Genomic DNA, 14949 nt, shown 5'->3' on the forward strand with positions numbered 1-14949 from the left:
TCTTTCTTGAATCATTGAATACATGAATAGAAATATTAACATGGCAGAATAAATTATAATAAAAAAGAAAACTTAAATAATGAAAATAAATTCATTGTTTATGTTTTGTGGATTTGATGAATAATATTGGATTTAATAAAGTTTTTATGACCTGTAGTCCAAAAGAATAAATTATAGGTAGATTTCTCAAGTTTGCAAACTCGTTAAGAAAATTCAATATTCAATAAATTTTCTTAGAGATCATTATAGGTATGTTAGAAAAAATTTGGTTGAAGAACATTTTCAAACTGGATTTTGACTTGAGTCATGATGATTTTAATGCATTTTGTTACATTAATTTGCCGCTTAATATACACCATATTGTTTTTACCAACTTACTCTGGAAACAGAGAAACATGATTTCATCGGTAAAAGTAACCTTTTTTGTCTGTTTGAAAAACTTGTTTAACAAAAATGATTCATCCAGACAAAGTAGAAAAAAGGTTAGTTAAAAAAGTCCAATAAAACTATTCACTTCCGAAATGCAAATTAAAAAAAAAAAATACATCTTACCGCATCTAACTTCCACCTACCTCATAATACAAGCTCTGACCGTATCTTTAATGACTCAATATTTATTCTACAATAAAAAAAAAAATTGCAAAAAAATGAAAGAAAAAAAAAATCATTTATTTCAAAGAGTTGCAAACCATTTGAATGAACAGAAAAAAAAAATAATAATTAAGCAACAGTTGAAACAAAAAGAAAAACTCAATTTGAATAAACAAATGAACCAAACGAGTTAGTAAATATTTACCTTAAAAAGATGAATAAACATTCGCACAAAATGATGCGATCGCCATCAATAAATTTAAATGGAAATATGTTATTATTTTTTTTTTTTAGAAAAGTGCAATCTCATTTTTCCAATCCTTATCTCTCGTTTATAGTTTTATTTATAAGATTCAATTTTCAATTGTTTTTCACTTGGTCAAGTATTTTTTAAACTTTAGCTCTAGAAAATAAGGTTAGTGGCTTACTTGACATAGTTTTTTACTGCCTGAGATAGTTGATAGAGAAGACGTTAATAAACAATAATACTATTAAACTAAAATAAATAAATATTATTTTACGACAATCCATAAATCCAGTACTGGAACACATTTAGTGAATTTTTGAACTTTTTTTCTAAAAATATTTTAAAATTCACGTGACAAACAGTTGGCTTGTGTATACAAAAATAAAATAGCTAGATGCGATATCTTATTGAATATTTGAATAAATTGTTTTGTCTAGAGTTTTTGGCTATTTAAAGATTTTTTTTTTTTTTGTTTCTTATTCTTTTTCTGGTTTTGTTATATTTTTGGAGTGAAAGTAGATTTGCGTTTGTATAATTTATTTTCATTTTTGCAATTAAAAATATATTTCTTAGAACAATAAATTGGATTCTAGACCGGAAACAGATGAACATTTTATTGATCTTGAATTGAACTATAGCGTTGTAATAAAAAAAAAAAAAAAACTGGAAAAATTATTTGAAAGATTTATTTTAGATTTAATAGCGACTGAAATCAAAAAATATCTAATCAGATTTTTGTTCATAGATTTGAATTTTTGTTAAAAAAAACTGGGTAGAAGGGTGTTTTTTCGCGGACAAGAGGGAGAGGGTGAAGGTCAAAAATATACTGAAAAAAATTGTTTGCCGAATATCATCATATGACACATGTTTTGAAGGTCCCAAAAAGCCAATGATTCATTTTATTTATGGTTTTGATGACAAATTAAACATTTATAGAAAAGTTATTACAAGTGCAATTGCAGATTTTAGTGTCTCTTCGAAAAAAAAACACCCTTTCACCAAAATTTTTTTTATGAAAACTCTTTATTCTTGCTTTTTATCAGAAAATCAATGTTTTTACCAAATTTCATTAGGGTGACCCATCATTTTTGTTTTTACTAAAAAAAACACCCTTTTTAACTGATATTATTATAGACACTTTAGATTCTTGTTTCTCATCTTAAAAGTAAAATAATTACTAAATTTTAATAGGGTACCACTAATATTACTCTTGTATTACACACTTTTTCAAATATACCCATATTTTCTTTACTTCTAAAAAAAACACCCTTTCACATAAAAAAAATGTATAGACTTACATTATTCGTAATTCCCATGGGAAAGAGAACATATTTAATGAATTTCGTAAGGGTACCATTTATACCATTGGTTTTATCGGACTTATCGCGGATTTTCCCCTGTTTCCCAAAAAAACACCCTTTAACCTAAAATATTTGTATAGACTGTTTGGGTTCTTGGTTTCTGTTATAAATGAAACATTTTTACCAATTTTCATTGGTGTAACAATTTTTTCCTAGTTTTGTGGTAAAAATTCAGAATTTCATCATTTCTTAAAAAAAAAAACACCCTTTCACTCAAGATAATTTTTTTATTCTTATACCAACCAAAACATTTACACCAAGTTTTAAAAATTAATAAAATTTAAGTCAGCTGTTATGATTCCTTCCTCACACACAACTTCGCCCATTAAAAAAAAAACACCTTTTCACCAAAAATAATTTTAAGAACTTTATGAATCTTTTGTCCCTGCTTTATCTAAAACCATCATCCCGAATTTTATCAGTGTAGCATGTATTTCACATGGGTTTCGGTTATATTTTTACTTGTTGAAGTCAAAAAACAAACACCCTTGTTTTTAATCGGCAATAACTTTTCTTAAAGCAATCGTATTGACTTTATTTTTATGTCATTAGATTCAGCATCAAAAAATACCTTGAAAACATGTGTCATATGACCTTCACCCTCTCCCTCTTGTCCACAAAAAAACACCCTTCCACCAAACAATTTTTTTTAAATGCCTATTTTATCTGTATTATTACACTGGTTAACAAAATTAAATTTTTTTTTTGTTGCCGAAACAAAAATATACTTTTCTGAAGGTTTTCGGTGTGCTGAAGTTAAATCCGAAGTCAAAAAAAAAAAATTAATCAGCTCCCGTTTTTTAAATATTATCGTTAGAACATGCAGTTCTTCGGACCTTAATCTTTTATATAAGGAAAATTGTTTGAGCATATTTAGTAACGGCTTTTAAAAGAACTATTTTCCACCTTTTTAAATCTGTTTAAATCTTTCCGATATCTTTTTTATTGCACGAGATATCCTCAGTTGTTTGGTATTTTTATAAACTTTATAACGTCATTATCTCCTTTATGATGTATGAAGCCAAACCCACTTACTTCATTTTATGATATCTCGGGCAAAACAAAAGATATTGAAAAGATTTAAACAGGCATCGAAAGATGGAAAACAGTTCTTATAGAAACCGTTACTAAATATGCTCAAACGATTTTCCTTATACAAAAGAATAAGGTCCGAAGAACTGAAAAAAACATTTTTTTGCATTTTCTAACGGTAATATCTCAAAAACGGGAGCTGATTAGTTGTTTCTGACTTCGGATTCGAGTTCAGCACACCGAAAACCTTTGGAAAAGTATATTTTTGTTTCGGCAACAAAACCCTTGTAAACCAGTGTTATTTAAGTATGCAACATTATTTAAATATAAAAACAAGTCTATAAACGTGTTGACGAAATTTGCAAAAATTGGAATTAATTTTTTTGCACCAAAAATAACGGTACCTGTAATATATGTATGTACCTACCAATTTTCGAAAAATTCATTTTTCTCAAATATAACTAGAAATTTTTTAAACAACAGTGCTTTTCAAAAGTTAAATTTTGAAGAAAAAATAATTTTTTTGATTTTTAAGAAAATTTTGAAAATTTTTTTTTGAAAAATCTATTTTTCGGAAGCGAGACATTGAATTTTTTTTGGACTTTCTGTTTTAGGTGCTGATTAATATACTAACTTTTTTTAAAACATTTTTTTAAAAAAATTATTTATAAAAAATAAGTTTTTTAAAAAGATGGCTCTAGCAATTTTTTTTTCTAAAAATGCATCTTTATAAAAAAAACTCAACTGAATACTTTTTTTGGAGATCGATTTCATTTAAAGAGTTGTTTTTTTGCAATATTATTAAAAATCAATTTTTTTAAAAAATCGTTAGACCCTTTTTTAAAAAAATAGTTTTTTTTTTAACAACACATATGTAGAAAAAAATCTTAAAACAGAATTCTTTGATCCATTAAAAAAAAAATATAATAATTAAGAAAAAAATTGAAATTAAAAAAAAAAATTGAATTGAATCTTAAAACAGAATTCTTTGATCCATAAAAAAAAAAAAAAATATAATAATTAAGAAAAAAATTGAAGTTGAAAAAATTAATTGAAAAAAAAAAAAATCCTTAAATATAATATTTTTAATATTTATTTTAGTTTTTATAATAGAAAAGCCTTTTAAGTTTTCGTAAAAAAAATGACCTTGAAATCGGTTTCGTCATTAACGAGAAAGTCAAACGTCAAGAAAACCGTTCTTTTGCAGGTATTGTTTATAACAAGCGAAATAAATATTTTTAAAATTTCAAAATTAGAATCTTCCTTCTCAAAGTACAAAGTACGTTTAAGCCGTTTTTTAGAAAAACACGTTTCCGTTTTCCATAGTAATCGTTAATTTTAATATTAATTTAAGGTAATTTTACATTAAATCAATTTAACCTTAAATTAAAAATTAAAAATATTAATGTTAATATTTAAAAATTTTCCATGCAAATACAAACACCCAAACTGTACATTTATTTTACAAACCCTCCAAAATAATTGGTCACATTTCCCTTCCACCATACAACAACTCATCTGTCTGATTCAAATAATTACACGGTGTAACACTCAAAATATACGCGGGCGGAGACCTATCAGGTTTTGTAGAGCTAGTCGCACTGAATACGAAACGGTATTTGAAAATCCCCTAACACCCCCAAAATCTGGAGTTACGGGCAAAAAACGGTTTTTCGGACCTTCACCCATTGAAAAAATTCTAGCTTCGACAATTTTTTACCCATTTTCGATTTTTTTACAGTTTCTGATAGAAGATAAATATACCTTTTTAACAATGTATAAAACATGTAACTCGGTTAAACCACTTAGAATTTATAAAATGTCAAAGTTCAAAAATTCAATTTTTTTTGTCATTTGACCAACTTCGGCATCAATTTAAAGTATATGTTTTCAAAACAACATGCTATTTAAAAAATATATTCTAAAACTATATCTATTTCCCAATTGATCGATGTATTTTTTATGAAAATCACTTCAAAATTGGCTTAGAAAAAAATTTTTTTCGATTTCAACCCAGATACAGATTTTCGAACTTTTAGGTACAGAACAAAAATGTTGTTTCGGCACATAGTAGGATAAGTTGGACGCCAGGATTTGATGAAGGGTTTTTGTAGAGGAGCTCAATACAAACATTTTTTTTCTTTAAGAGGGGGGTCTATCTCCCCCCGTTTAGGTGGGAGGGGCATTTTTCTAAAAAAAAATTATCAAAATAAAAAAAAATTATTAAAAAACAACGGCAACACTTACAGTAATAAATGATACCATTTCCAAAAGGCAAAATTGTGGATTTGATTCTAATTTTTAAATCAATATAATATTACCAATAGTTTTTGAAATAATCGATTTCAAAGTTAAAAATAGGGGAAAAAAAAAATTTTGAAAACTCATTTTATACTATTTTTGTCCGGACTGTGAATTTTAGTAAAAAAATTACTCACACAGAAAACTGCCTCAACTGATTCCTTATCAAACCGTGAAAACTATATGTTCCTGTGTCCTCTAGTTTTTGAGAAAATTGAAAAATAAAAACAAATAAAAACAAAAAATATTTTGAAAAAAGAAAAATCTGATAAAATAATTTTTCAATTTTCCCAAAAACTAGAAGATATAGAAACATATAGTTTTCACTGTTCGATAAGGAATTAATTGGGGCAGTTTTCTGCTTAAGTAATTTATTTACTAAAATTCACAGTCTGGACAAAAATAGTATAAAATGAGTTTTCAAAAAAATTTTTTCCCCTATTTTTAACTTTGAAATCGATTATTTCTAAAACTATTGGTAATATTATATTGATTTAAAAATTAGAATCAAATCCACAATTTTGCCTTTTGGAAATAGTATCATTTATTAATGTAAGTGTTGCCGTTGTTTTTTAATAATTTTTTTTTATTTTGATAATTTTTTTTTAGAAAAATGCCCCTCCCACCTAAACGGGGGGAGATAGACCCCCCTCTTAAAGAAAAAAAATGTTTGTATTGAGCTCCTCTACAAAAACCCTTCATCAAATCCTGGCGTCCAACTTATCCTACTACGTGCCGAAACAACATTTTTGTTCTATACCTAAAAGTTCGAATTTCTGTATCTGGGTTGAAATCGAAAAATTTTTTTTTCTAAGCCAATTTTGAAGTGATTTTCATAAAAAATACATCGATCAATTGGGAAATAGATATAGTTTTAGAATATATTTTTTAAATAGCATGTTGTTTTGAAAACATATACTTTAAATTGATGCCGAAGTTGGTCAAATGACAAAAAAAATTGAATTTTTGAACTTTGACATTTTATAAATTCTAAGTGGTTTAACCGAGTTACATGTTTTATACATTGTTAAAAAGGTATATTTATCTTCTATCAGAAACTGTAAAAAAATCGAAAATGGGTAAAAAATTGTCGAAGCTAGAATTTTTTCAATGGGTGAAGGTCCAAAAAACCGTTTTTTGCCCGTAACTCCAGATTTTGGGGGTGTTAGGGGATTTTCAAATACCGTTTCGTATTCAGTGCGACTAGCTCTACAAAACCTGATAGGTCTCCGCCCGCGTATATTTTAAAACCTCATTTTTGTTACACCGTGTTATTAAGAGTTATTACATTAAGTGTAAACATTAAAAACTCAACAAAATGTTCCACCAAGTCATAATTGCTAAAATTGTTAATTGATAAACCGACAGTAATGGACTCTATTTTTCCAAAGAGTTTTTTCTTCTTCAGCACAGAAATCGTATCCAGCCGTCCACTGTTAGTTTGTGTGTTTGTATATTTTTCTTTTTCCCAACTCAAGCTGCTTTCCTTTACCACAAAAAAAAAATTAAAGATTTGCTACCGCACAGAAATTTATTCAATTTTTGAAATTATCTCATTTTTACGTGTAGGTAGGCAGTCAGCAGTACATTCATATATCGACACGAATAAGTAAAGAATTATTTTATGATTCACTCAAAAGTCTATAAAATCTTCGGCTTTCGGTTAATAAATAAATTTACATAATTCTCTCGTAGTACAAACAGATGTTTTCTTTCTTCTCAGGAATTATTGAGAAGAAGTATTAAAGAAGCAAAAAAGAAGTAAAATTAATAAACTTTTCTTCTTCTTTTTCTTTGCTAATAATTTCAATTTGTCTATATTTTTTTCGCTGTTTTTCTTTTGTCGATATATAAATTATTATCATTGTCGATGATTTCATTGCAATATTTTTTTTTTTTTTTTTATTTATCTGCAAAATAATATTTGTGGCCAGTTAAAGGTAGATATTACGAATCGATTGATTTAATTGTTCTCTTATCTTTTTTGAAAAAAAAAAAATTAGAAATTTGTCATTTTATTCTCTTTCGACTGGAATTTTCAATTTTTTTACTACGACTTGGTTAGAAATATTGGCAAGAAATAATTTCATAAAAGTAGTAACATTTTGTTATTTAATATTTGGAGAAGTGACTTCATGTGAACCTTCAAGTTTAAATAGGTTTTGTGTTTGTGTTATCTTGAACTAAAAAAAATGTTGTTTAAGATAAGATTGATGATATCAAAAATGAAAATAATCTTGAAGAGGCATAAAATTAGAACAATACTGTCGGAGACTTTTTATCGTGTTTTGTTTTTTCTTCTTGCTAAAATGAAGACGATTATGCCAGAAATGGAGTATTTTCTAGAAGTCTAATGCCCTGTTGCACAAAAACTTTTTAATCATTCTTTGTTTTCTAAAAATCAAATGGTAAGGTTCAACTCTGGTTGAACTTTGGTTCTCAGCAGTCCTAGATAACAGACAGGTCTGTGTTTCGATAAAAATTACATCAAATGACATCAGCTAGTCAGTAGATACTTATCAACGGCTGACAAAGTTAATCTCGTTCAACTTTTAGTATCTAACAAGAAGGGTGTGGTTTGTTGTAACATAAATTCTTTGAGACCTTGCAATCCAAAAAAAAAAAAATAAAATAAAAAGTTCTGAACACATTTTTACATGACAGTGGACTGATTTGGATTCTCCCGAGGGCAAGTTATGGTTAGTTAAAGGGACCGTGGATAGACAACTTTGGGCGCCATTTTTTAAGTTCCAAAAATAAATGAAGAGTGGGTCATTATTTCCAACTTAAAATATAGGTAGAATTTGAATGCGAGAAATTTCTATGGAAAATCAAAATTAACCAAATAAGAAAAAAAAAAAACTCGAGTTGGGCGCCATTTTCTAAATTGTTTTTTCATGAAAGAAAAATCATAATAAACTAGAAATATCCTCTAACACTAACGAAAAACATACGAGATCTAGTTTTCATATTTTTTCTATAGAACTGTGTTGTTTTGGGTCATAAACTCAAAACTTTATACAAAAATATTCCCACTATCTGAATATTTAGATGTGTTAACTAATATCAACTAATATTACAATAATGTTAAAATTTGAGTGCAAGACATTTTCGAGGGAACTCTGTTATCAGTTAATAAATACAAAAAACTCGCATTGGGCGCCACTTTAGAAATTCATTACATGATGAGAATGAAATCCTAACGAACTAGTGTATTTCACCTTTAAAACCCATAGAAATTAATGTTTAATGAGAGATCTTAGCCCAATATTACATGTTTTTAAAATTATGGCTTTTGGATCATAACTTCAAAATTTAAGACAAAAATAACTCCAAAATCCAATAAAAAACACGTGTCTTGCTATCAACTTCAAATAAGACTTGAAAAACAATAAATTTTGATGAAAAATTTGAAAAATTCCAAAAGTTATCCTTCGAGGAAAACAGACCGCTACCATGAGCTTCTGTCATTGATTTGGAGTTGGAGAAGGGGTCCCTATTAATGATTTTTATTTCTTAAAATTTTTGGCAAAGTCTTGGTTGTAGAGACTTTTTCTGTAACATTTTGGTTTTGAGGTCTTCAATTTAAGACCTTAGTATCTTAATATTCTTTGAGCTAGTTAAAACAGAAGTCTGTTGTTTTAAAGTTGAAACCTTAAATTGTTTAGTCGAAAGTTAAAAAAAAAAAAAAACAAATTTGACAAAAATGTTTCGAAACGGAGGAGGTCTCAAAAGTCTTCAAAGCTAAATAGACTAAAACTCGAACTTTTGTTCAATGAAAAATGTGTGTTTTTTTTTAATTATTTCCAAATTATGGTATGCCAATTATAATATCAAAATTTTAGGTGGTCTCAAATATTGATTCTCAATAAGAAGAGTACCTACATTTAATTCAATAACGTATATTGAAATTTTTTACTCTTATATTAAAAAAAGTATAAAATGATGCTTAAATAAATAGCTTCCAAGCGGAGTCCTAAAAATAATTTACCTTTCAGACCCTATTGAACCAAGAGAAGGCATTGTTTGATATAGAATATGTTAGTATGATTAAACTGGTCAACAAAATTGAACTTTTTTTTTGCCACAAGAACCAAGATATACTTTTCTAGAAGATTTTGATGTGCTGAACTCGAATCTGAAGTCAGAAAGATTTGATTGGCCTCCGTTTTTTAAATATTACCGGTATAAAATGCTGAAAAACGTCATTTTGGCTGTTTTCGAGGTTCTGTTTTTATGTGGGGTAATTTTTTAACGGGAATATTTCAAAAACTTAGGCCAATAAAAATTTACTGACTTCAGATTCGAGTTCAGCACATCAAAAACTTTTACAAAAGAATATCTTGGTTCTTGTGGCAAAAACCTTGTTGACCAGTGTTATTACAAGTTTTTCGCAAAAATGAATTATTCTATCTACCGTCAAAAATTTAGAAAGTCCTAGATTTATCATTTCTCTAAATTGAATAGCTTTGATATGAATAATTCTCATATTTTTGGATTAGGATTTAGGAATGTGAGAAAATACAAAATTGAACCTCAAAAAAATTATGTTTTTTTTAATTATATAGAAATAGTTCCAAAATAGGGTCTTTAGAAATAATCTAGTTTTCAGAATGGCGCCCAACACCTGTTATTTTTTTTTTATTAATATGTGGCAATTAAGTAAATGTGGTTACGAACATACATTTTTTTTTGAATACATTTTGTTATAAGCAGAAAAAAATTCTATATTTGCGGAAATGGCACCCAATGCGAAACATGATTGTTTCACACTAAATTTTTTTTTCTTATTGGCTTTTTATTTCTTATTTTTTTTTGTATAACTATCTAATTTCAAAGCTTGCTTTAGATTAAGGGATTAACCTTGTTAAATTTAATCACACATTCTTTGTTCACTATCAAACCCTTTTTCTAATTATTTCACTTTTTTGCTTTCTTTTTTTTTCAACAGACTTAATGAATAACCAGCAGTTTAATCAAAATGAACTCAACCAAAGAGAAGGAGTCAAAATCTAACAGACAAAAGTCAACCAACAAGTCACAAAAGTACAATAATTCTAAAAAAACCAAAGTCAATCCAACTGCACTGCTGGAACCCAAACCACAACGATCCAATTCAGTAAAATTGAGTTCTTCTGCTAAAACAAAAAATGCCCTCACTCCAAATAATAACAATAACAACAACAACAATGGCAAAACCAAAGATCCTCCATCAACAACTAATAAATCAGCCCAAGGAGCTCCCATTCCTGATACACCACCAAAATTCGAAAGATCCAATAGTTTTTCCCTGACCCGTAGTTTATCGAAACTCATTACATCCATCACAGGAAGTAAGGAGAATATTTCCAAAACAGATGATGAGTCGAGTCCGTATAAATTTACACGAAGTCGTTCGATGATACTTCTTCGTCGAACAAATCGACGAAGTGTCATTGAACCTCAATTGGAACAGCTTTCGGAAGAGGCTGAAAAACCACCTGATCAAACTGATAGTAAAAATCTATCACCCGAAGTTGTGCCAGAAGTTGAATTTGAATTCAAGAAGCCAGTGGAACCTAGTAGTCCAATATTCAATCCACAAGAGAATTTTCAAAAACGACGTTCTTCGTCGTTTATTGCTTCTTTTCGGAAGACTTTAGCTGGAAGTTCCGAAAAGAAGAAGGCTTTAAATCCGAAATGGAGTGCTTCTTTACAGTCATTGCAGGCCATTGACAATATGGTTAGTTATGAGAATATGAAATTTATCGATTATGACAAATTTCATAATTATGAAAAAAATTTGGAGCGCCAACTTTCAGTGGCTCATTTGGAAACAGAAGAAGTTGGTGTTGATGTTCCACCAACACCAACAACACCAATTCTTCCAACTGTTATCCGGCGACCTAAAAAAGGTTCACCAAGTTCGAATATACGATTCGATCGGGAACAATCAACACAAAGTGCAATATTTGACTCGGATTTTGAACATAATTTGGATAAACCAAAGAATTTGTATCGATTTAGTTTGGATAGTCGGAAGTTGGAGCGATTGAATGACTTTTCGAGGGGATCGATGGTTTTTGATTTGAAATTGGATGCTTTGAATTTGGAAGATGGCAGTGTGGGGAGGAGGAAGAGACCGGTGTCGTTTTATTTGGGAAGTGTGAAATCGCTGCGGAAGAGTCGGAGTACGAGTGATGTTGTGGATGCTGGAGCTGCTATTCAGGTGAGTTTTTGAAAAAAAAAATCTCAAAAATTGCTATTTGTTACAAATAAGTCAGTTTACAGTCAAAATTTGTTTTTGTCATTTTAAATTTTAGTCGTGTTTCTAGATTGGATTAAAAAAAAAAATCCCTTCTCCAGTCAGAATTTAAAAAACATAAAAGCAATCTTAAACTTTTTTGGAGACATAAGATGCTGCTTAGATGAAAAAAAGTATCTTTTTTTAAATAACCTTGGACTGTTTATAAACCTTTAATATGGTTGATCGATCACACAAATCTTTGCAATAAGTTGTCAAAAAGGTAATTGATTTTTCTAATTCTGCAGTTAAACTACTGTTCCTAAAATTGAGATCCCAAGACATTTCGTTTAGTGTTAAAAACAAGTTTTCTTGAACACACTAAAGGTATGCCAGAAGGCTCATTACTTGGACCTCTTTTGTATTACTGAGTTAAATTCCCATATAATACCTTCTCCTTTTCACATGAACGCTGACTATGTGAAAGTTAGAAGCTATTCTCTGTTAACTGTTCAAATTCTTTAAATGCTGATCATGATTAGATGGTCATTTGGTCTAATGACAACAGTCTATTTCTTAATATGGTAGAGTTGCCTATTTGCGGCCGTCTCCAGTTACCGGTCACCTTTCGGAAAATCGTTATAACTAGTGATTTCAAAGGGGTTAAGCATAAGATCAAAATTTTGGAATAAACCTTACAAAATCTCTTGTTATAACGATTTTTCGAAAGGTAGCCGGAAAAACAACTCTACCCTACATCAAAAACTAGATGCGTTGTAATAATGAGTACGACAAAGATTAATGTTTCATATTTTTCTAATAACATATCTACTTTACGGTTCAAAAATCAAAAAATTGGTATTGGAAAAATTCGGAAATTAAATTTTGGTCTGGACTCTACGGAGCGACCATTGAAAATTGGGGATTTGAAATGGATTTGGTAATGTGTGGATGTGGACAATGCAAGAAATTTAGGAATGGTCTACAACAGAATTCTTAGGATAGTCGCGCACTTGCAACTTTTAGTTTCTCAATGTGCGAAATGATTTTTGTTTTTTTCACAAACTAAACGGTTGAGCAAAATCAGTTTGATTGTTTGTGTTACACAGAATCCAATGTAACAGGGCAGACTTTTAACTTCAATTTATGAGAAAGGAAAATGTTAGAGATTATTTTTATGTGTTATTTTGTTTCGTTGATTTGCTTGTGAAGGGTTTTATGTGAGCACTGCTCGTTCAACTGGTGTTTAAACTATTTGCTTTCGAAAAAGTTGCAAGTGCGCGACTAGCCTTAAGTGAGAAAATCAGATAAACACATGTCGTTGTAATGGCTTATGGAACTTTACGTTAGCTTCGGCTTTCTCACCATTTAACATTTTTGAAAAAACTTGTTTGTTACTCGCCAAAAGGCTTTTTGCTCCCAACTTAATTTACGAATGTAATTTTTTCACCAATTGTAATTCTTCGAGCAGAACCAAAAAAATCTTAACAGCAGTTATGTTTTATTCATTCAATAATACTTCCCGTTTTAATTTTCTTGTGCTCTATCCGTTTAGATAATTCGCTCAGCTGATTTTTTTGCTTTAGTAATTCCAGTCATCTTTTCCAGATTATAAAGTTTTGTACATAAAGATGTACATTAGGGTGTGTAAAAAAAAAAAAAAAAGAAATTCTTTTGTTTTGATTTTGTACTCCGAAAAATCGATTACTAGACACTAGACACACCAAAAATGAGGTCTTTATACTAATGGGAAAGGTCCACCGCTTCGCAATTATCCATTTTTACATCAAGCTTCTACTAAAAAAAATCATATTTTTATTAATTAATTGACTTTTTAACAAATTTCTTTACATGTTCTTGTAGAAAATTGAACGCTCTACAAAAAAGGCCTTAGAAACTTTTTTCGTTTATCTAACCGTTTAATAGATATTTGGGGTCGGAAAATCGAGAAAATCTTTAAAAATTCGTTTTTCGTTCTTAATTTTGTAACAAATTGTGAAATTATAATAATCAAACGCGCAAGACATATTCTTTAAGGAAATAGATTGGTCCACAAAAAAGGTCTTATTAACTTTTTTTTATTAATATATTCTAAAGATATTCGAGGTCAAAGTTAAAAAAAATTTAAAAACATTTTTTACTTTTAAAAATTTTCCAATTCACTGAAAATTCATTATTTTCAAATTAGCAAGATATATTCTTGTAGGGGCTTAAGGGTTCTGAAAAATAATTCATGGGCAATCAATATGAATTGCTTAATCCGTTAACAAGATATTTTTAAAAGTAAAAAATGTTAGCAAAATTAAGAATAAAAAACGTATTTTAAAGATTTTCTCGATTTTCCGACCCCAAATATTTATAAAATGGTTAGATAAACGAAAAAAGTTTATAAGGCCTTTTTTGTAGAACGTTAAATTTCCTACAAGAATATGTAAAGAAATTTGCTAAAAAGTCAATTAATAAAAAAAATGATTTTTTTTTTAGTAGAAGCTTGATGTAAAAATGGAAAATTGTGAAGCGGAGGACCTTTCCCATTAATATAAAGAGCTCATATTTGGTGTATATATTCTAGAGGTGTCTAGCAATCGATATTTCGGAGTACAAAATGAAAAAAAAAGAATTTCGTAACTTTGACCCACCCTAATGTACATACATGCTACAATTATTTATGGGATGGACAATTACACCGGCAGAGGGCTGAGTTCATTTTAGCTTCTATAGGGCACATCGAAAAATTTTTGTAAAATCATCTCCAGGGTTACCATTATGAGTTCAATCAATCTAATTTAAAATTTGAACCAATAACCATAAGAATACTAACGTGAATTGGTCAGTTTTTGCTGACCGTCGCTCTTCGATTATGAACTTTTTATTGCTTTTACTGGGCATTGGTGGATCGTGCGCATGAAATCTGTTTTAGAGAAATTTCTGATTCACATTGATAACTTTTAGTTTTTGAATTATCAGTTCATTGTTGGAAAATTTAAATTTCATTACGTCATTACCGGTGCATGTTGAGTGACACAGGAAGGTTAGCCAAGCTTACAAAACATGCAACTTCCATATGAACAATTTAACTTTTACAATATTTCTCATTAAACATTCGCACTAAGCAGTTGTATGTTGTATCCAACTAGCCGACGGACGACAAAAAGCAATAATTCTTTTTAAAAAATACGAAAAACCATTAAATC

General features: G+C 28.9%; 1 protein-coding gene across 2 annotated transcripts in view; it reads left to right on the top strand.

Moving 5' to 3' along the window:
• LOC129919565 (pleckstrin homology domain-containing family G member 5) overlaps window positions 1-14949 on the top strand; it is a 245117-nt gene that overhangs the window by 4472 nt on the left and 225696 nt on the right. For both annotated transcript variants that reach the window (XM_056000495.1, XM_056000497.1), the window contains exon 2: window positions 10484-11740. In XM_056000495.1, coding sequence (XP_055856470.1) covers window positions 10514-11740 — 1227 coding nt within the window. In that variant the 5' untranslated portion in view covers window positions 10484-10513. The remainder of the gene's footprint in view (window positions 1-10483; window positions 11741-14949) is intronic.

This window comes from Episyrphus balteatus, chromosome 4 (assembly GCF_945859705.1).
Source record: "Episyrphus balteatus chromosome 4, idEpiBalt1.1, whole genome shotgun sequence".
Taxonomy (NCBI): Eukaryota; Metazoa; Arthropoda; class Insecta; order Diptera; family Syrphidae; genus Episyrphus; species Episyrphus balteatus.